The sequence below is a fragment of the Amblyomma americanum genome, chromosome 9 (genome assembly GCF_052857255.1).
Source record: "Amblyomma americanum isolate KBUSLIRL-KWMA chromosome 9, ASM5285725v1, whole genome shotgun sequence".
NCBI classification, from domain to species: Eukaryota; Metazoa; Arthropoda; class Arachnida; order Ixodida; family Ixodidae; genus Amblyomma; species Amblyomma americanum.
Genome location: NC_135505.1, coordinates 98,577,569 through 98,600,029, shown reverse-complemented (window position 1 = coordinate 98,600,029; position 22,461 = coordinate 98,577,569). Strand labels below are relative to the sequence as shown.

Below are 22,461 nucleotides of genomic sequence, written 5' to 3'. Positions count from 1 at the left end.
GGGGTGCACTTAGAAGACAAACTCCTGGTCCGCAATCATGATTACTTTGCGTGTCTCAATCCGATGGGTGCTTAGAATCCGCGCGCATGGGAGATTTGGTTTGACCTTAATATAAAATTTAATAACACACGATAACATGGCCTGCACCATTACTGTCACCTTCTGTAACGTGCCACATTAGGAACCATTAGCCTGACTCATTAACCCCTTAATCCGCGTCAATGGATGTGACTAAAATGTTACTCAAACCTAACTATTCTGGGCAAAGACATTTTTGAACGGGAAAGAGTTTAAGAGCGCAATTTTTTTAATATTGCAATATTTCGCTAATACAATCAATATATCCGGAGATCTCCCGTCGGAAAGCTTGCATTTTTTCGCTATTATTCTTTGTCGCTATCGTCAAAAGCTTTTCCCGTTGATTTTCTACGGCCGTCTTAATTGCTCGATGCTATCGATAGAAACATTAAAAAAAGAAAGATTTAACTATATATCGGATGAATGTACCTTGTCTTCAATAATTTTGTACCCGTGTCTACAAATTTCTTTTCAGAATTTTTGCACAAGAACGTTGGACATGTTTTATCGCGAACGATACCGGAGTGGATCTATCTTCGATTATCCTAGTGGAGTGCACCAGTGACGCAGCCTTATGCTGTGTGTGCATTTGTTGCGCATATTGTTGTACCTATTGAGCCGCCGCGGTGGCTGAGTGGTTATGGAGCTCGGCTGCTGACCCGTAAGACGCGTGTTCGATCCCGGCTGCGGCAGCTGAATTTAAATGGAGGCGAAGTTTAAAGAGGCCCGTGTACTGTGCGATCTCAGTTCACGTTAAAGAAACCCAGGTGGACAAAATTTCCGGGGCCCTTCACTACGGCGTCCCTCATAGCCTGAGTCGCTTTCGGACGTTAAGCCCCATAAACCAAACCATATTGTTTTTGCCTGCAATTAGTACTTTTTCCAGCCCCCCCCCCCACCCTCTTCACCCCCCTTGATTTGTTACGGTCCACAGTATTGTACGTATAAATACATGTAGCCCGCAGTGCTCCTTTGGCAGGTATACCAAAAAAGAAGAACCACAACAAAAATATTTATTCGCTGATCAATAATTACAAACAAATGTTTCTGGTATAGTCGTTAAAGCCTGACGATGGCTTGTATGGCAGCACCTGAAAGAGAATGAAAAATGCTGACAGGCTGTTAATAACAGGAGAAACGCTTCCTAAATTGCCCTGCAACGCTGACGGTACGGCAAGAGATCACACAGAAAGGAGAAATACATTTATTGTTTATAGGCGATTCAGATATCGCCACATATGCGAACATTACCTACGACGTAACAATTCCCGAGCTTCTTGAAATGATAAATTGTCGTAATAATTTTGATAAAAACTGATATTATTATTATTATTATTATTATTATTATTATTATTATTATTATTATTATTATTATTATTATTATTATTATTACTCACGTTTCCTCTCAACAACGAAAAACCACGTAGTGACATAGGCAGAAAGCGAAGCAGTCCACAGCGCGTCAACATCCCATCTCTCATTACCTCCGACATCCATTCATTCATCAATCAACCCATCATCAATCTCTGATCCCTAAAGCGGAGCACATTCGTCCTGCCCCTGCGAGGCCGTCATCTGTCTTTGCAAGGAGAGCAAGGGAAATTAAGAAAATGAAACGACCTTTTTTTCTTGATCCCCGTATCAAGAAGCACTTCGCTAACAACCCCCGGCACACACAGACACACACACTCCGCGTTCACAACACACACGCGGGAAAGCGGCGAAGCGTGTCGACGCAGGAGTCGGTCTTCCCATGTGACGTCACCACCGCCAGAGGGAGCCGCCAGGGCAAGGGGCGACGGTGGATGACGCTAGGTGGCGTCTAATGAGTGTGACGCACCGGAGTGGCTCTGATTAACTTCGCCCCGGCGCTGTTTGCCAGTGGAAGCGTGAACGTTCCCACGGTTCATGCTTCACGGCGATGGAATGAGTGGTTGCGTGGTTTTTTTTTTCTCTGACGTCACAAGAGGTACGTTTCTTTGTTTTGAGCTGTGGTGCACGGTGATCAGCCACGTCTGGCTTCTTCGAGCCATCCGGCCTTTCCAGGGCAGCCGAGCTTAAAGTTTACATACATACATACATACATACATACATACATACATACATACATACATACATACATACATACATACATACATACATACATACATACATACATACATACATACATACATACATACATACATACGTACGTACGTACGTACGTACGTACATACATACATACATACATACATACATACATACATACATACATACATACATACATACATACATACATTTTTATTGCGCAGAAAAGATCCATCATGCTTACGTTGATGGAGCTGCAAGTCGCGGTTTATGTCTCTGGTGGTACATACACTGTGATCTACGGAAGAGAAAAAAATGCAAATGTTTCATAAGAGAAAAAAGAAAAAGAATTGTCGCACCTCAGTGGACACCTCAACAACGCCAGTTTAAAAAGGGGTGAAATCTCTAAAAAGGATCACCACAACAGGTTACGTTCAGTGCCTTGCATGGGTACTACATTTCATTGCTTCGATTTCCGGTCATGGAAGCCTGTGCATGCTTCCGCAGATTGACGACTGGACAAAATGTAGAGCGAAGGTGTAGTTACACGCGTTAATCCAAATCACTATGAAATTAAAATTCCGCTTTTCCTTGCAATGAGCAGATGATTTGAGTTAACGACGTAAGGATAACAGGGCCAAAGAATGTCATGGCAAACGCGTTTCGGGTTGTACGAAACACGTATGGTTCAAAGGCCTATTTTCTCAAAGCCTTTGATTCCAGAGAAGCCGAGGACCAGGCCGAGCACCAGAACACCTCGTGAAGTTCGACAATGCCTGCTAATAAATTTGAAGCAAAATTTCTTCGGACTAAGTGTCTCGCTTTCAACAGCCTAACGCTGGGCATGACGCAAAGGTAGACTTCGGGTCTCATGAGACAACAAAAAACTTGTGACACAATCGCTCTTGCCTTTTTAATCCTTCATGTCCAACATTCTCAGCGAAACATTTTTAACATTGAAAAATTTTAAGCTACTCTTATGGAAATATTGAAGGTAATTAAAGGTTAATGTTTCTGATGTGTAAGAAAATCTTTCCTTTAATGTGCTTCCATTGAGCGCATCAAACAGTTAAGACTGCCGTAGAAAGCCAACGGGGAACGCTTTTGGCGATAGCAAAAAGCGTTTATAGCAAAATAAAAAAATGCAAGACTGCCATCGGGTGGTCTCCGGATATATCGGCTGTTACACTGGAATCTTTCATTACATGAGAAAATTTCGTTCATAAACTGTTTCCAACAAAAAAAATCCTTGTTTTCCAGAATTTTTGGTTGGGTATGAAAACTACAGTGCCAGCCTGCGTCAAAAGCAGGAATGACAGCGAATGAAGAAACAGCTTTAATATAGCGGGTCTGGTATTCCTCACGTGATAATAACTTTGAAGTCATATCCACCATTCAGCTGTTCAAACCTGAGCAGAAAAAAAACCTACGAGAAGCAATTTAGTTACAAATTATTTGCTGGGCATAGGCGAATCCTGCGTGGCGATTTTTGTTTGCAAGTGTCTTGTCCATCGTCTGAAAGGAAGAAGACACAATAAAACTTACGTATCCGTAATTCTTTCACACCAGGACTGCGTGCTTCGGCACCCAATTGTCGAAAAGCTGTTTGTATTGGAAATTAACTTACTGTTCAACTCATTCCTGGCCTTTTTCTTGGAATACAGCGACCAAAGCTATGCCTCGAACTATATATGTGCCGTTGAAAGCAGTGCTTAAAGTCACGGGGACTCAAACCATTCTGCACTATTCATAAGAAATCTAGACTGCCCGCGCTACAATCTAGGGACTGCATGAATACGAGGCAGGTTTTTGTCAGTCATGGTCGGAACAATAATTTTGTTCTCTGTCGATGGTTTCGAAAATTTCGCTGCGGTTCTTAGTAAGAGTCATTAACATGTTTTCTGAAACTCGAGGCAGGGAAAAATAAAAAAGTCGTTAGCACTATACAAAGGCTGGACGAAAAACGGCAGTCAATGCCTTCACACCAATATAGTCAGTTCAGAGCTGGCCAATCAGCTCCAAGGCTACACAACAATAACGAGCACATTGGCAGAGCGTGGAGATCGCTTGTTTCAGGTCTGTGCCATGAATTCTGCAAGCAACCACCTGGAAACATGATTTGTCCCCTTTGCATGAAAAGATATGTAAAACAGGACGCCAGCCGCTTTCTCCCTGCTCCTCTTGTACTTGAAGCACTAGACAGCCCCCTTGGATGGAGTTGCTTGAAAGCGACTGAAACACGAGCTAGCATAATAATAATAATAATTGGTTTTGGGGGAATGGAAATGGCGCAGTATCTGTCTCATATATCGTTGGACACCTGAACCGCGCCGTAAGGGAAGGGGTAAAGCTAGCATACGCACAGGTCCGTTTTGTGCTTCGTAAAATCGCCGAATGCTGCCAACGGCTCGGTGCAAGAGGAACGCCCTAGTGGCACAGACTTCCAGACTATTCCGGACATGAGAAAAGTGTCCGCTGTGCGCAGCGAAGGGAGAAAGTTAAACCGTGTGCATCTCTTGAAAGCTCGCGGACGTAGACAGCCCATTGGTGCAAATGCCAAGCAGCGGCACCCGCCGCGGTGGCTCAGTGGTTAGGGCGCTCGGCTACTAATCCGGAGTTCCCGGGTTCGAACCCGACCGGGGCGGCTCCGTTTTGATGGAGGCAAAACGCTAAGGCGCCCGTGTGCTGTGCGATGTCAGTGCACGTTACAGATCCCCAGGTGGTCGAAATTATTCCGGAGCCCTCCACTACGGCACCTCTCTCTTCCTTTCTTCTTTCACTCCCTCCTTTATCCCTTCCCTTACGGCGTGGTTCAGGTGTCCAACGATATATGAGACAGATACTGCGCCACTTCCTTTCCCCCAAAACCAATTATTATTATTATTATTATTATTATTATTATTATTATTATTATTATTATTATTATTATTATTATTATCATTAAGAAGCGGCAGAGGCCTCTATGGCATCACTGCAATTCTAAAGAGTTTGTGTTGAGCGTCTGTCACGACCACGAACCTCCGCGCACGTTCAAAATTTTTCTTTTCAGTCTCTGCAAAGTTCGTCTTCATTGAGAACAAGGAGGCTTAAAATTTTTGTTCGCCTTTTGCGCACTGCAGTACTTGGAAGTTTGACTGTCAGAAAAACTTTTGTAAGACCGCGATTGCTGGGCCTGCACTAGATTGTCCCCGCGCCAGCGGACGTCCGCTCAGGAAGATGACAACCGTTGGTCATGATCGGTTAGAACACGTAATTTTTGTTTCTCAAGGAGTACGCAGACGTACGGAACATTTGTGGTAGAATCTAGTACATTCTGGTATCTGTACTGGACGATATCCTGGTGAAGACATCCAAGAATAATAATAGTAGAAACTTGAAGGGACACCAATGCTCCGTATTAAGGGCATCACGCGGTAGCGTTAATTGGTCGCTTCAGCAGCCTGGGGTCCTCTTTGCGTATATCCCTTGGCAGGCATGGTCATTCCCTACTTTTCCTTCATAGATAGCGGGGAGTACCCGTACCACTCCTGGCATAGTGGTGCAGCGGTTTAGTTACTCATCACCGCCCCAGCACGTAGCCATCAAACACAGCCACCGGTGGGACTTGCGAGACCCAGCTGGTTGCTCCCCGCGAGCAACCTCTCGCGACCAATAATTAATCTTGCTGCCCCCTGCCATGGTGAGCAGTTTTCTTGCATTCCGGTGGCCAGGTTGTGATGACGTCACAAGGTAACGTGACGTGGTAAGAGGGCCACCTGCTTTTTCGCTTAAACACCGCTTTTTCGCTGCAGGGCCGCTTAAACAACACTATTAATAAAGTTTACTAATACAACTTTTTCGCTCACAACGTCGACAACGCGTCGGCGCCGGATTTTCTGCACAACAGTAGCCATTAACGCTATGCCGTTAATAGCAATTGATATTGCGGGACCGCACGATTAGATTGGCGAAACAAAGTGGCGCTGTTGTCATCGCTCTAAACAGAGACAGCTGAGCTGGCTGAGCGTCAAGTATCTTCAGTCTGCACAAGCGACGATTTGCTTCCTTCAGGGCCTACCGGTGTTGGTGGGGTAGTACCTGATTATGACTCAGCGCTGACACCTGCAGGACGCTCACGAACTACAGGCGTCTCATGCTTTAGACCTGCCTCGTTGTGATATGGCCAGCCAGCAATTTTACCGAGATAGTAGCTCACTGCGTCGGTGGAGAGGGTTAAAAATGCAACTACGCCAAAACACCGTGACGTCACAAGCAACACGGAAGTCACCAATCGCATATGGTCACGTACGGCGTCGCACATAAGTTCTCTAACTGCTTGCTTTTGGAGATAAATGCATTCACTTTACTCACGCTTACAAAACTAGGAACCAAATTCAAGATATGGCTTAATTGCGACCACTTGTAAGCTTTTAACAGACGAATGGACCGCGTTTTAAGCGGGCACTCAACTGTTAACTCTCTTGCCTTCCACTATGCAAGCCCAGCTTACCTCAAATGTATCGAAGCTAAGAGCGTCCCCTTCAAAACCAAGTATGGTAGTCGCTGCCACCTAGGAATACATCCTTAGCTGCCACCCGACTCGACATCAACTAGCGCCATCTATCAGGCAGCAGTAGAGGGCAAAACGAACCTCTACGGGGATACTTTCACTTTTTATTTGTCACAGAACTTTACAGTTTGTGAGATGCAGCACGACCAGGTTTACAGGATGGCCTACTGCTACAGCGCTGAAAAATCTAATTACTAAATGTAGTTATTACCTTCTAACTGTATACTTCAGATGGCAATACCAAAGTAATTGCTTGTACCAAACACTCAGAATTTCTGGTGTAATTTCGGATGTTCAGAGCCATGTGCAACGTGATGGCAGCCACGCGAACAAAAACCTCTTGTCCAGGTTTAATCAGCTTGCCAACTTTTAGAGTAGCCTCAAAGGGCAAATTCACGGGTTTTTCGAACATTTTGAGTTCATGGTAACTTCTTAAGTCTTTATTTCCTCCACAACAAACTGCTGTTCAAATTTTTAAAACTGCCAAAACAGCAAACTCAGACTGAGTCTGTGGCCGGAACTATGCTTCATGAGACACAGTGACGATGTCACATATGTTCTCGAAAAAGAAAACTACGTGTCGATCGGCTAGAGTAGAGGCCGAAAACGATTAGTCCATTCATGGCATGCCTGAGAAAACCTAACAGAAGACTCAAAATTTAGATACTGAAGCAAGGAGCGAATATTGACTACGGATAACATTTCCGACATCAAAAACTAAAGTGTTGCCTGTAGAGATCACCTTGACAAAGGTCATGGGAATAGTGACCTTTAAAATCGATTTGTGCCCGAATAAAAGTGCCACATGGCTCACAAAGTTGGTGGAAGTAACCAGGAACGAGAGAAAAACCTGTAGTCATTTTCATTAGACTATGGTAACCTCGAAAAATTTCCGGTGCTGCTATATTGAGCAGTTTATCTGAAACCAGAAAAGATGCCACAACTAGCTCCAAGCTATGGCCAATTACAGTACCAAATTTTGGTACATGGCTTCATGTATAGTAAAACAACTGGACGAGACAGTCACAGCACGGTGAGCAATGACTACCTTTCTTCTATAGAGAGAAGCTCGTGAGGTTATCACTGTAAATTCTTGGCACAAAGAGGGTGGAAAGCGCAGATTACTCCCAATTCGTTCCACATGCATAGCGCACGCCCTCTTTGGGCAGAGCGACATTCGACTCCAATAAGTCATGACAAAGATGCAGAGATGTTTCACAGAAACACACACAGTTCAATAGAAACTTTTTATTATAATAATTTCCACTTCAAAAACGAACATGAAACTGTCCAACCTGCGCATTTGCAGAGAAAAATAAAAAAAGGCAAGAAAATACAAAGAAGAAACGTGTTAAACATTGAAACTCCAGTCTTTTTTTTTTTACTTCATGTATGTCGGACTGGTTTTCCCGCTGATAACCCAATGCAGGGCAAGAAAACACTAGTGTATGTACAGTACAAGAGATACTGTGCAAACCAAACAAGCATGTGTAAATGGCAAAGATCTAATGGGCCAGACCAAACTTTAATGGGTTATAAGAAGCTCGCAGCCCTAAAAGCTGTCTGGAAAAACGGCACTTATGACCTGCATAGTAAAAATTGGAAGGCTAAGTTTAGTTTGTTTTATTTAAACCACTGAGCAAGTTAAGTCGTGAGCCTAAGCTTGGTCCAGGCACTAGATTCATAGTAAAGGAGACAACAATGTTGAAAATTCTTAACTGTCCGAAACAATGAACTTGAAAAAGCATAAAAATTGTGAACACCCGTGGTACTTTTTGCATTGTTGTATACAATACAGATAAAAACGGCTTCCGGGCATATAACAGCAAGCCGGCACATGAAAGGGAAATGCCTTAAGGAGTCTTTGGCAGTGGGCTGTCAATGGAATGTCATTCGTAACGCTACATATAAAGCACGACGACAAAAGTACAATGAAACAGTAACACATTGTCGCTTTCTGAACAAGGCATCAACTCGATGGTTAAGAACAGCTTCAAACCACATGGAAGAGAACAATGGTGGGTTGTACAAGAAGTTTTTGTTGATGCAACAATGGAACAAACTTTGAACATTTAGTAAGAAGTGAAATGCCCAGAACACGGCACAACTTGTGCAGATATGTATGACTTACACAACTTCACAGAAAAAAAGGAAATCATGGTTCATCACAGACGAGTAATGTGTAGGTGATAACGATAAGATAAACAAATGACCATTGAAAGGTCATAAATGTGTCGGCAAAACGAGTATGCAATGTTCATGGTCCAGAAGAAAAATCTCACAAAACACTCTGCTCTGCTTATGTCTCTTTTTGCTTTTTTCCTTGTAAACACAGCAGCGAATCAACCCTGAACTAGGTATGCCACAAAGAATGTTAAAATGCGCATGCTAGAAATTTTTGCGGCCAAATTCACAAAATGAGTGATCAGGCAGTGTCCAGGCCATCACCACAGGCCAATACATCCTATCACTAACTTATATTATGTGAAACTAGCTTAGCAAACTGTTTTATTTGAATAAGACCACACACTCTAAACTACACACCAGTGGTTAGGGCATCTTAGTGGCAAAAAGAATACCTCAATGGAGATAGATAGGCCAACTCTCATTTTACTTAATGAAAGGAGGACATTGGAAGACAGCTGGTCGGCCTGCAGACGAGACTTTTTAGACTCTGTTCTGCAAAGCAAGGAAGTCAAGCTTTATAATGCTTGATTCTATAAGCCTGAGTACACTTGTGTTATCACGCAAAGGTTGCGTGATGGATGAAAACAACTCTGGTCTAAGATAAAGTGGCAAAATACTGAAAAAAAAATGTGTTCATGAGGTGATAAGCACAGGTTGGTGATTTATGTACAAGTCAAGGTGCGTCACTGGGGTGCCACTCTACTGGCAAAAAAGAAAAGCTATGGGGTGTTCTTTTAGTTTTTCTCTGTGTGTGCTCAGTATATATATATATACATACACGAAATTTGTGTGATGCATAAAAGTTGGTTTGGATGGGGACTAGACACACCTGAACCATTTATACTCTTGGTGCAGTGCTAACTCAATAAATTACAGTATGGCTTATAAAACACAAAACGCTTCAAAGAAGTTACAGCACATAAACAAACAGATCACGAACAATATATATTAGGCCAAAGTTTCAGTAAAAGCTTAGTGACCTGGCAGATGGTCTTCATGTAGAGAGTAGTCTACAATAAATATATTTGTATATACAGATATGAACTGTATCAAAGTCTGCATTACACTGTGATCTGTTGGATGGAATGTTTCGATATGGGACTATTTCCTTGTCAGTTATATGACTTCTCTTAGAATAGCGGGACAATACTCTACAGCACCGGTTTTAAGGGTAAATTACAGACTGTCAAATACATCACGTTTTTCGAGAACATTTGGTAATTACATAAAATCTCATACCCAAAGTTGTCCAAAAAGGGGGTGAGAAAATATTGTTCTCTGTACTTCCTTGAGATCAGATATAAAACCCCTGATTTCCAGGGAAGGAATAATTCTTTTTCCTCTTTGCGGTAAAAGTACAAACTACAAACTGCTTCAAAGAGAGAAAAAAAACATGGACTAGTCAGTAAGCGTTGTGTAATATGGATAAACATCAATAACTTAGTTGCGTTTCGTTATCTACTGACTCTGATTATGCGGAGCCTGGGTCACAGGTGTCACTTTGGTTTTGGTTTTGCCAGGTAACATATTACAACCACACGTGCATATACATGCACCAGAACTGAAAACCTACACACATCACACAAAACAAACGGTTGCTTTACACGTTTCGAGCTTGAATGCATTTTAAATACCTCACTGCCCACTTTTTTTTTCTGTTTTTCAGTTGAAACACTCACCAAATTGAAAACTCTAGCTCAGAAAAACATAATGCTGAGCAGCGTCAAATGCGACCATACAAATATATTGGAATTAAAACTTATATTATATATATGTATACAAAAATACTGTTTTTCACCAGGCAAACTTTGCGCAAAAGATGAATGCTTGCGGGCAAGTGGAGTGCATGCTGGAGCAAGACAATGCAAATACAACAGCCTCCAACTCACCATTGTCAAACAAGGAGACAAGCAACACAAAACAAATACGCTTCACAAAGAAAAGAAGAACCATGGAACCCTGTGGACTGTGCAGCTAAGCTGAATATAGCATGGCTCGTAAATGCAAATAGTGCAGATGTCCAGGGCACACAACACTCGAATGCCCACCATGCTTTAAGTTGCAATAACCAGATGTAAAACTAAACATTGGGTCACTATAGTTACTCGCATGAGCACCCAATTTTTTCCAAAAAGAAATCTTAATTTTGAGGGTAGATACAGCGTAAGAAAATTAACAGTGTAATCAATAAAATTCACAACATTTCTGTGCATTTATAAACCAAGTAGGTTTGTTAGCCAGAAAGTATAGTACTTCCAGTCGAGAAATGGGCTGCAGCAGGAAATAATGTTTTCATTTTTTCAGAAAAGTTTCCCATAGGGAAGCCAATGGACCACAGTGTGCACAAAGTACTCGTGCAACAGAAGCACTTGGAAAGACACTGTAGAGTTAGGTGCAATGCTGCACCGCGTCAAAAACACATTTGTAACAAAGGACATAACACTGACAACAGGGAAAACATGGACAAACAAACGGTCTGTGTACAACAAACTAACCGGGCAGAGAGACTATCTTCTAGAACTAGAAGTTGATGTCTTGAACATCTGTCGGAGTGTTCGGTTGACTGGAGGGTGAGGAGGGCTCAACAATGGGGGGTGGCACCAGGGCGTTGCTTTTGCTGGTCGTATAAGGTGTCACTGAGGTGATACTCTTACAGAGGGCTTGCTGCTGAAAGGCAGCCACACTGGACGCCATCAGGGTTTCAATTTCCAGGACGCAGCGCCGGATTTCAGTCTGTTGGGTATATAGAGAAAACAGGCACAAAAATGGCAATTAGGCTGCAAAACAATCACGTTGGAAAGATATAGAGTTTCCTCATTGAAATACAAAGTTGGAAACTAAGGTCTCAACAAAGTGAAGAAGATTCATTAAAGGACACATGGCTAGCTTGGAAAATTTTTACTGTTTAAATCCGGAGCATTTATAAGCCCCTTCTTTTATGTTCACAAAACACAACCAAGAATAAGCTACAAAAACAGCTATGTTAAGGATGTGCACATTTTGTAAACGTTAGAACACTTTATTGTTGTATGTCCCTCCCTCTGCAATGCTTTCTATAAGACCTATGGGAAACACATAGAAAGAGTGTAACGTGATCACAGTTTGAATTCTGAAATGATACGAATCATCACACTGGAAGTATACTGCGAGAGCGTCATACAATCATCCATGTTAGGCCTAACGCGAGAAAGACATTGAGTGCCTCACAACATTGGCTGATCTGCATGATGGCACTGCTTAGGGAGTGAAAACACTATATGTACCTAGCGCTTTTGACATGACCGAGCCCATGTGATAGCAGTGGTCGTTCTCTTGTAGGATATGTACAATATTCTGGACCTCTAAAAATGACCACATTATGTCACATTCTATGCACTACAGTTTTTCCTGTTTTTATCTCGCTCTATGACACACCCGCTCCAGCTCTGCCTGCACGGGGAATTCTCAAGTAAAACGCGCTTAGCCTCAAATTTTTTTTTTTCATTTCCTTGAGATATGATCACCAAAAGATGGTTAGGGCTTACAGTAAAGATCAATATAAATGACTGAGGATTACAAGTTGGGTTGTCTGCACTGTGCTATTTCCAAAAGACATGTGTAAATAACTGAACCCTGTTTGCCAAGTTGTCAACACCACTTAAAATGCCTTCAAGCTGCTTGGTAGAAGCTTTTCACCTCAAGCCCTTCACTCTTTGATTGAAATGACGTTCTATTTTTGCATAATTTTTTCACTGCATCAACCTTGCAGTACTCACACCAATACTGTACTTGACATAGAACACCTGGAATGTAGTGTCCCACAGGTCAGACTGACAGTGCCAGACGTGGCGCACTCACCGTCCTGACGTTGGTGATCCTCTCGAGTGAGGAGAGCAGCTGGTCCTGCGCACTCGTTGTGTGCAACGGCCCGCTGAGTCCGTGGACGGCGGCGGCAACGCTGGAAGTGGCCAGGAGGGCGGGGCTATAGGTGACGAAGTTGTATTCTGTGAAAAAGACAAGAAAAAACGATACAAATTGAGATTAAATTGCACTTTGAGAAGAATTTGCAGTAGCACCATAGCCAGGCGTACATCCCCACAAAGCAAGACTGACTTTTTCGACGTCCGTCCATGCACATCACCGCCACCATCGCCATTGGCCCGGCTACGTCCGCTACCGGACGACGACAGCCTCTCGCACATATCTCTAATTAGCCTTGTCTGATCCACTCCAGGACCAACATGTCCCAGCAAATTCTTTAATCTCATCTCCCCGCCTGGCACTGATCAGCAGTCCGCATTCACCCTTCCGTGATAATCACTCTGCTATCCAACCATCAGCATACCATTCCAAACATAACACCGTTCACAAATGCCACCCAAAAACCGAGATGCGGATGCGCAGCGCCGAATTGCGACCTACAACTAGCAGGCTGGTAACATCCCAAGCATCAACGGCAACGTCGTTTGTGCCGTGGTATATTTTAAGTATGCATCCTTAATTTTTCATTGCATTAAAGAACATGCCATGATGCAAATAAGCATGACTCTATAATCTCTTCTCTAGATAATAGAAGTTTCTCCGCAGTTTAGCTATAAAAACGGCAGCGACAACTCATAAGTCGTCAATGACCTTCCTGAGAAAGACGCCAGCGGTCAACGTGCAAAACAGGACATCAGCCCCAGGAAAGGAAGCGAGGGGGGTTGGATCGCGGGGGGGGGGGGATTACGTTTCGACATTCCTGAGCGGTTTAAAGGTCTTCCGTTAGGGGGAGCCCTTGAAAAAAACGCATCCCGGCCTTTCGTTTGAATGAAGTTAGTCAAAGGAGGCCGACACCCCCAAGGAGGAGCAGGAACACCAGTGAACAAAAAGAGGAAGTGCAGAGAGCGGCTGAGAAGAGGAAGGAAGTGTACTTCCGGTCGTCCGCCCAAGTCGCCGTCGGGCAGACCAACAGTATAAATATCGATGCGAGAAGCAGCCACAGACGCACGCGCTTGCTTGTACTTTTTCTTTCTTTCCTGTTTCTTTTTTTTTCTCCCAGTGGCCCCACCCCCTCCCCCTCCGGGCTTATTTTTTTTTTCGTAGCCAGTTCGGCGGAACAGTATGCCCTGGCATCCAGAAAGCAAAGCACACAGGAGACGCCGGTGGAATAACAAAAAGAGTTCAGGTAACTCGCAGTATAAAAAGGCAGCGGTAAAGAAGGGTATAGACACATTAACTGGATAACCGCTTATAATATAAAAACAGTGCCGCAATCCGGCGTTACGTAAAAGCGAAGGCGCTGTGTCGAGTAATGACAGGCACGAACGGCTTGGACACTGCAACCATCAAAACGAAGCACAGACGGCGGCCGCACACAGAAACTGCAATACATTCTGAAAGATGGGCTTTACAGAACCTGGCACACATCCTAAACTGCCGCACAAAGCGGCGGACCTCTTTCATTCCATGCGACTGACACCGAACAGTTGTATGTATAAAGTGGCCAGAAGTTTACATTAAACGAACTGTCCTTCAAAGAAGTTTCCTCTGGTTTAGAAACAAACTTCAGCGTGAACAAAAATGCAAAAGTAGAAACAAGTTTCCCCAAAGCTCGCGGACATCCAAAAAATAAAAAAGCTTTCGAGAGAATTTATTTCTGATCTCCCGTTTCTTTTTCTGCTTGTTTCCAAGTCTCGCCCTCCTTGAGGAGGGTTGGGTCAGGGGAGCGCCTATTTGAGAAAAGGTTTTCCGCGAACGCAACCTTTTCTTGGTCGCGGGGAGCTCTCTTTGAGAGCGGGTCGAACCAGACAGACGGGACCTGGAGGGGGAACGGAAGCCGCTGCTTACGAGAAGTCACGTGACCCTACACACCCGAATTCCTCGGTTGTGACGCGTAATGCGCTGTAGCTTTTGGTCCAGCAGCGCGGAATGCTTATGCCAGCGCGCTCGCTATTAATAATACGAAAAAAAAACGCCCAAGTGCATCAACATCATGAAAAGCAATACCAACGTTGCTAGAAATCGCAAGCGTGAAGCTAATGGGAACTTGTGGTATATAATCACGTTAACTGTCCTTTATTAGCAAAACGAAACTTTGCACATCGCCGTTGAAATGCGAATTAACCAAACGGGAATTGACCTCCGTCGTTCCAGTGTCCACTGAGATGTGAGACAATTACTGCGCTGTTTCCTTTCTTCAAAAAACAAAAATGAAAAACCAATCTCCACTTCTGATTAGTGCAAACAACAAAGCGAGCATGTCCTCTCGTGCCGAAGAAGACCGGTGCTCGCGGTTTCTGCGTGGACAACACAAAGTGGAACATATCTTTCATAGAAGCAATCCGTCGACTTGCTGTCAGCAGCCGCAGTCAGTACAAAATGCAGCACGCGTGCAATAGGGACAAAACAAAAAGTAATGCGCGACAAATTTCACCGACTGAAACGCTGCAATCTCGGTGTTTTCAATACACGCGCGCCGAAGAATCACGCCAGCCCACACAAGCAAAAGGAGGCCGGCATCTTCAGCGCCCCCCGTCGTACCACCATCTTTTTTCGCCTCCGAGACAGCAACCGACGCCTCTGCATACCTGCCCGCAGCCGCCCTTTAAACGGTGGCACCGAAGTGCAAAAAAGAGAAACAAAAACGCCAACAACCCAAGCACACCTTCGCTCTTTCTCCCCCTCCAACCACCGCCAAGCTCGAAGCGGCGACCGAGCAACCAGTTCTACGTGCGCGAATGCGAGGCAGGGGGTCCCGACCTTTTTCTTCTCCCCGACTAACCTTCTCCTTGAACGGAGCACCTCTCCCGGGAAGGTAAAGATAGAAAGAAGAGCAAAGAGATACAGAACAAGAGACGAAGAGAGGGGGCAAGGGGGAATCGAAGAAAGAACGGCGCCGGCCCCACCCATTTAAAGGTCCCCGTCGCGACCACCTGTCCTGGTTTCGCCTCGACGCCGGAGGGAGAGCAGCTGAAAGCCGCAACGTTGTCCCACGCAGCCGGCGCCATTTTTAAAGTTTCCGGCCGTATGTTCCGGAAGCGCTGGATATCCCTCCTCCTCTGTCGGTCCACGCGGAGCGTCATCGTGCGTTTAGCGTCGCGGCATACACGCGCTGCTGAGAGGCAGCTGGATTTGCACGCTGGATGCCTCCGGCGAACGACGACGCGGCGAGGCTCGGACACGTGTTGCGTGTACGCGTTGCGACGTCACGTCCGGTCGTCGGCTTCGTTGGACGGACCTGTGATTCCCACTTGACTCGTCGTTTCAAATTGAGTACCGAAGACGGCGCCTGTTTCTAGCACGGTCAAGGATCATCGGTACCGTATATGCATCGATTGAAAGACGAAAGGGTCAATTCAAACGTTAAGTACAAAACTAAAAGGGGGTGAATGACAACAGTACGGTAAGGGTTGCCTGGGTCCCAGAACTGCACATGAACTATGAGAGACGTGAAAGGGCAACAGCCCGGGATAATTTCGACAGCTCACTTGAGAACCTCCATTATGAAAAATGGAATTCAATAATATAAGAAAGAAAGAAGAAAAGGAAGATATAAAGAAGGAAGGAAGGAAGGAAGGAAGGAAGGAAGGAAGGAAGGAAGGAAGGAAGGAAGGAAGGAAGGAAGGAAGGAAGGAAGGAAGGAAGAAGGCAGAATTAATATTGAAGTCACAATTAACAAAGCACGCGTTCAGTTTTACAACCCAACCTTCACATTTTGCTCAATTCCATGGTTACCGCACTGGAATCAGTGGCGTTCATCGCTTTGCTCACGACTGCCAGCATGATCGATTGGCGTCGATTGCAATCAGCCAATCAATCTTTTCCCTTTTTCTCTCTCTCACTCTAGAAAGCCCGAACTTCATGGCCGATGATGTACTCCCTGCAAGGTTAACTTGTACCCGGACTATGCAATATCCTTAACTGGACGAAAACCACCGAATCAAGACTGAAAACGGCGCGAAAGACGCTGCAAGATAGAGAGAAGCAACACACACAGCACCGAATGCAGGGGAGGACACACGAATAAGCATGGATATAGAGTAAAAGCAAGCAGAACAGCCAGAAAATCCGTGCATTTCTGGCGAGATTTAAACACGCGCAAAGCAGCACGCGCGCCGCAATCCGTGCGCTGACCAGCTCGAAAACGCATTACCCCAACTTTCATCCCGTTAACACAGGATTACGCCCGACCAGCTCGAAAACGCATTACCCCAACCTTCATCCCGTTAACACAGGATTACGCCCGCCTCCGCTCACGGCTTCCACCCCATCCTCGCTACTCCACAGGGGCTACACCATAACCGCGTCGGCTAATGACCATCGACGATGAAACGCGAAAAAATGAGTCAGCGGAACTTCCGCGGAGCCGAAGAACAGCCCTTTCCAATGGATGAAGCCACGCCAGCAGCGAATTGCCGGGCGTAGCCACTGAACTATTTTTCCTTCCTTCTGTTTAGTCTTCACCTATTCTGCGCGGCTGCGTAAAAGCTGGACACCCTCCACCCCGAAGGGTACCGGTGGCCGGACGCTGGCCGCTGGAGTGAAAGACCGAATACCATAGAAAGAAGAGAGAAAGAAAAAGGGGATGGGAGAGTGGAAAGCGAGCTCCACAAAAGAGCGCGCCATCTGTCGCGAAGCCTCCGGCGCAGCAATCACGCAACCACGGCAATCGCAAACGTGTATCCGACTCGCATCTGTGTTTTTTTCCCCTCTGCCACGCTACCCCACCCGTACAGCTCACCACCCCTGCTCCGGCCGCACTAATGCAGGATCTCTCGTTAACTCCGCGCCGGCCACAGGCCGACCAGGGAGAGATCGACGTCCATTATACGGTCCCGTCTTTTCTGTTGTTTTTTTTTTACTTCTGTGTTACTGAGGTCGTCGATTCGTAATGACCACAGAGCGATGATCTACGACGCAGCGTTTAAGTGAATAATAACTCTTTCAGCCCCAAAGGAGACCACCAGGCCTGCACAATTTAGGGCGCTAAGTGTTGCTGGAACGGCGCAACTTACACGCTTGAAACGCCGCAGGGCGGGACCGAGAATCACTTGTGAGACCCGGTCCCGGCTTTAACGGTTATTTATTAATTAAGGCAGAAATTAGTGAGAAACCATAATAATAATAATTGCTCATGATGAAATGGAAGACAAAATGAAAAGTTTAATAACTGGCGGTGCGTGGGGTTTAAAGTTCCACAGCTGCACGCGAGATACGAGCGACGCCATGGTGGGGGGCTCTGGGCTAATTTAAACCACATGGGGTCCTTAAATGCAAACTGGTTTCGCACATCGCTCGGGCGTCGTATGAATTTCGCCTCAGTCGTAATGCGGCCGCAGCGACCGGCATCCGAGCCCGCGACCTTCCGGTTCAGCAGCCAGTATACTCTCTATCCACTGAGCCATCGCGGCGAACCAGCTGCAGTCCTTATCCAATCGGCTTCACGTGTGGTCTTCAATGAGGACAGGCTCCTTAGGAACTAATCTTCTTTGCATTTTTTTCCGGTGCCATGAAATGAAAACTGCGAATGCAAACTGATTATATTGCTACTAACCGCCACAGTAACCCCTACTGAGCGCCGGTTATCCACTGTCCGCGCATTTTGTCAAGTACGTGCAGGGTTGGCCAAAAGTTCCCAGGCCGCAGGGTCTGCTTTTCTTCTGTATATGTTGGCACTTAAGATGCCACCAAGGTTGTAAGAGGTTAGAACGATGCTTCTTTTGCCCTCTACAGATACTATGAGCTTCGCGGCTGTCGTAACTGCCTGTCTATACTGCTCAAAGCAGACCCTGTGGCCTGGGAACTTTTGACCGACCCTGTACAGCTTTAATGGATATCAGCTCCGAGCGTTCCACACCTCAACGAAATCTCACGATTAACCAAAGCGGGCAAAACAGTTGGTGCATTACGCAACTCATAGCGAAAGCAACTAATTCTCCGTCGATACGTTTTCGGCGACAGTAAGAATGCTGGTGACAAGACCAGCTCCTGCTTTGGTCTTCTTGTACACGCCACAACCGGAAACTCCTGCACACGTTGGTCATTATGCGAGAACTGCCCAGTTTTCGCACAGAAAAATAAACAAAAAGAGAAATGAGAAGGCGCGCGCGATTTTTTGCGTGCAACGTTTCCCTGCAGGCCCATGTGCCACCACACCGGACTCCACAGCATCTGCGCCTTTTCCTTTCTTTCGCGCACCCAACAACTGATACCGAAGACCGGAAAGGAAAAAGAATATCGCACAGGCAGCGTCTTCTGTTCCGAATGCCGCATCTGTCTCAGCTAAACAATTCCTCCGTTTCTTTCAAACTCGCCTGTCCATCTCACCCGCTCCCTCGAAGGGATCCCAACTCCCTCGAGACGCAGCCGAGGAGCAACCGCATAAGTAACAACGGCCGATACGAAATTCAAGATGCCGGCCGGCTTACAGCGCACCGAACGCAGCCCCTTTCCACTTCCCAACAACGCGCACCCAGCGTGCACTTCGCAAAAAAGAAGGTTCTGTGTTTCAAAGAGGCGCGGGCCTTTTGATTTCCAGGCGCCTCGCGGGCCAGCGCAAAGCGGCAGAAACGAACAAAAAATGTGAACGAAGAGGAAAGAAAGAATAAGCAGCAGCTCGTACGAATGCAAGTGTTTCGCGCGCTCGGCTAAGCCTGACATATCGTTTTGCTCAATGCGGCCTGGGAGGCGCAGTTGAAACCCTTCACCAAACGGGCAAATAAAAACGCAAACGGGAGGAAGCCCTGGAACAAATGAAAGCGCGCGCCCGGCACGACGCGTAGGCATTGTTCGCGCCTTCTCCCCCAAGCCCGCGATGCGTGCGCAAGGTGCCAGACCCGAGCCAAGCCAAGCCGGGACCGAGTCAGGCCGAATGCGACTACGATGCGGGAGCACGGAGCCCGGTCGGTCTTTTAACAATAACAAAGCGAGCCACAATGGGGATATCTCGCAAATCCCTCTTGCGCGTTCTGGCATTCCACCGGGTCGGTCTGTCCTTTCACCATTGAATTCGGCCCTCTGCTCGTTGCTACTGCCTGCCGGCTGGGTGCTGCGATTCAGAGAACGCGCGGTCCAAGAAGCCAGGCGTCGACGCCAAAGGAAGGGTCAGTTCATGGGAAACTATGGCCGGTATGTTCCCGGAGTTCTTTTTTCTGACGTAGCTTGGCATTCTCCATTTGTAAGCTGCGCCCTTCCTCCCTCCCACCTCCTCTCAAAGCCTTCGTTTCATTCTAGGTTGTCGCGCGCCGCGTCCTGCTTTCTTTTCGGCACCGTCTTGCATAAGGACGTGGCTTAGGTGTCGGTCGCGGACCGTTTTCCATCGACGCCGGGGTTCGTCGACACTGCTACGCATTCCAAATGCCACATTCATATGAGGCCTCCTGGCTTTCCCTTTCTTTCGCTTCCAAGCTGTTTCACTTTCGTCTTTTTTTTTTTACATCAACCAATGAAACGCAGGCGCTGGGAAGGGCCTGAATGAACGGACGGACATTCAACTCTGAGTGCAGGCTAATTTTTCAACCATTCACGCGATGTCTTCCCAGTCCAGGACCACCAGTCTCCCCTTCTGGAACCTCCTGGCAAGCGAGCCTTTCCGTCAGTCGGATTCCAGGCGCGCCACTCGTCGGGGCTTCGGGGCATAGGAGTTGGTGCTAAGTCTACAAGAACCCTCCTCGTCGAGCCCTTGGAGTAGTACGGGAGCAGGCTGCTGTGGCCGGAGGAGCCATAAGAACATACGCACAGTGACAGAACAGAACAGAGCCTGCAAACGTCACGCAGTGGAAGCGCAGTCGATGACGCGGTTTCATGGCTCACATTTCTCCTGTTCTCTACCCTATTGTGGAGAAGACTAATCGTACGGCTTCCTCGCGACGCTATGAATTGAAGATGGGTGCGAACAAGTTGACGCCCGAGCCAATACTCGTTCAAAGAGCCACGAGTTGGAGGGAAACACCAGAGCTACGCATGTAGAAAGGAGAATAGGCGCGCCTTAGCACTTCACATTTCTCCACCGTCCCTTCGCACATACGAAACTGGTTGAGCGATAGAAACACGGCCACTTTTTTTCGTAGACAAAAGCGGCTTTGGGAATGCGGTGAATCGGATGTCGCACGTTCCAGCGCCGGCGGGAGACGCGGTTCCACAATAAGCCGCAGCTATATTCCAATGGGAACTGTCGAAATCGCACATTTGTCGACCAAACCTGCCGAGACAAAAGGCAAGGCACAACGGACGTGCGCGGGAGAAGAATCGACAACCGGTGCTGGTTGTTTTTTTGTTTAGATTTCATTGCTATAACAGGAGCGTGCGGATTTCGAGTCGAGTACGTTTGTCTTTCCGGTTTGCAAACCCCTCGAAGGTGGGATGGTGGTTAGGAGAACAGGACCCGAATACAGAAGAGCCGATTCGGGAAACGAAGTTTTTTCAATCTTTTTTTTTCTGTTTTGCCTTCTTGGCTCCTATATACAATGCGAGTTCGAGGCGCCGAACATATAGACCGAAAGAACGACAGCTAAGCCATTGTTTGAGGCTCAGGTACGAGTGGTATGTGGTACACCTTGGAACAGGATTCCTACCGAAACGGGCTTTCTGAGTGCGTCGAGTGGTAAGCTCGTTGACTTCGGAATAAGCCAGGCAAGGAAGTGCTAAAGAACCGGTACACGCCATCTTGGAAGAATTTATCGAGTCGAATATCCGGCTCCTCCAGTGCCCCTGTTGGATATTGTTAACGGTGATTGCTTGAAGTTTGAAGCTCTTTCGAGTTTCGATAGTTTACCAATGAACTGTGGTCGCGTTAGACATTTTGTTTTGCGTGCACGTAGAGTGGAGATGCGTTTGTCAGGTAAACGAAATACGTTTAAGTGAGAAACAATGATTAACTATAGGTAGGCAATCGCCTCTGTCCTACAGCTTGCACAACAATAGAGGTTCACAACCAGCTCACGCGTACACAACAATAAACAAATGATGACAAAAGCGTATCAATGCCTTTGAAAGCAATATTTGCATACGACATTTATCAGATTTGGTATCCTTTATATTATATAACCCAACAATAAGAAGAGGCACTCTATGCCACGACGACGTGACCCCGTACCATACACACACATTCAACGACGATTATTCAGATCTACTACCGAACCTTCACACTGAGTATTTTGCCTCGTTCCTGCGCCTTTTTCTTTCCTCATTTTTTAAGCAGCGTCATCTGCATGGCCCAAACGCATCACAATCTCCTCAAGTCGAGACCACAAGTACACTTTCTTTCTATCCCTCTTATTCTCGTGTTCACAACGAGGGGATGGTTGTGAAAAAGCGCTCATAAATTGTTGTCCGATACCCACGGCGGAAGAAAAGCGACACAACGGATAATAGCAACAAAGACACATTGTTTCTTCCGGATGCTCCCGGGCTATGTTTTTTTTCTACCAAGCCTTTTTTTTTTCTTCGTCCTTTCGCGCGGCTCCCTCGGTGGGGTGACAAAAAAAAATCGATATACAAAAAAATGGGCGACGCATAAAGGCGTGTCGCCGTAAGGTGAACGCCGCATCATCGACAAAAGCCGAGCCAAGCCCCGTGAAACCCGTCTATGCACTATAAGTGGTCGCCATATGGAGGTCCAT

The 22,461-nt window shown here is 46.1% G+C and overlaps 1 protein-coding gene across 1 annotated transcript in view; it reads right to left on the bottom strand.

Annotated features, from left to right (window-relative positions):
• Positions 1 to 7,929: 7,929 nt before the first annotated feature.
• Positions 7,930 to 22,461, bottom strand: part of LOC144103843 (G1/S-specific cyclin-D2-like) — a 53,098-nt gene continuing 38,566 nt past the window's right edge. The window contains exons 4-5 of the mRNA XM_077636544.1: positions 12,719 to 12,864; positions 7,930 to 11,614 (exon numbers count right to left, since the gene is read on the bottom strand). Of these exons, the coding sequence (XP_077492670.1) occupies positions 11,402 to 11,614; positions 12,719 to 12,864 (359 nt within the window). The 3' untranslated portion in view covers positions 7,930 to 11,401. The remainder of the gene's footprint in view (positions 11,615 to 12,718; positions 12,865 to 22,461) is intronic.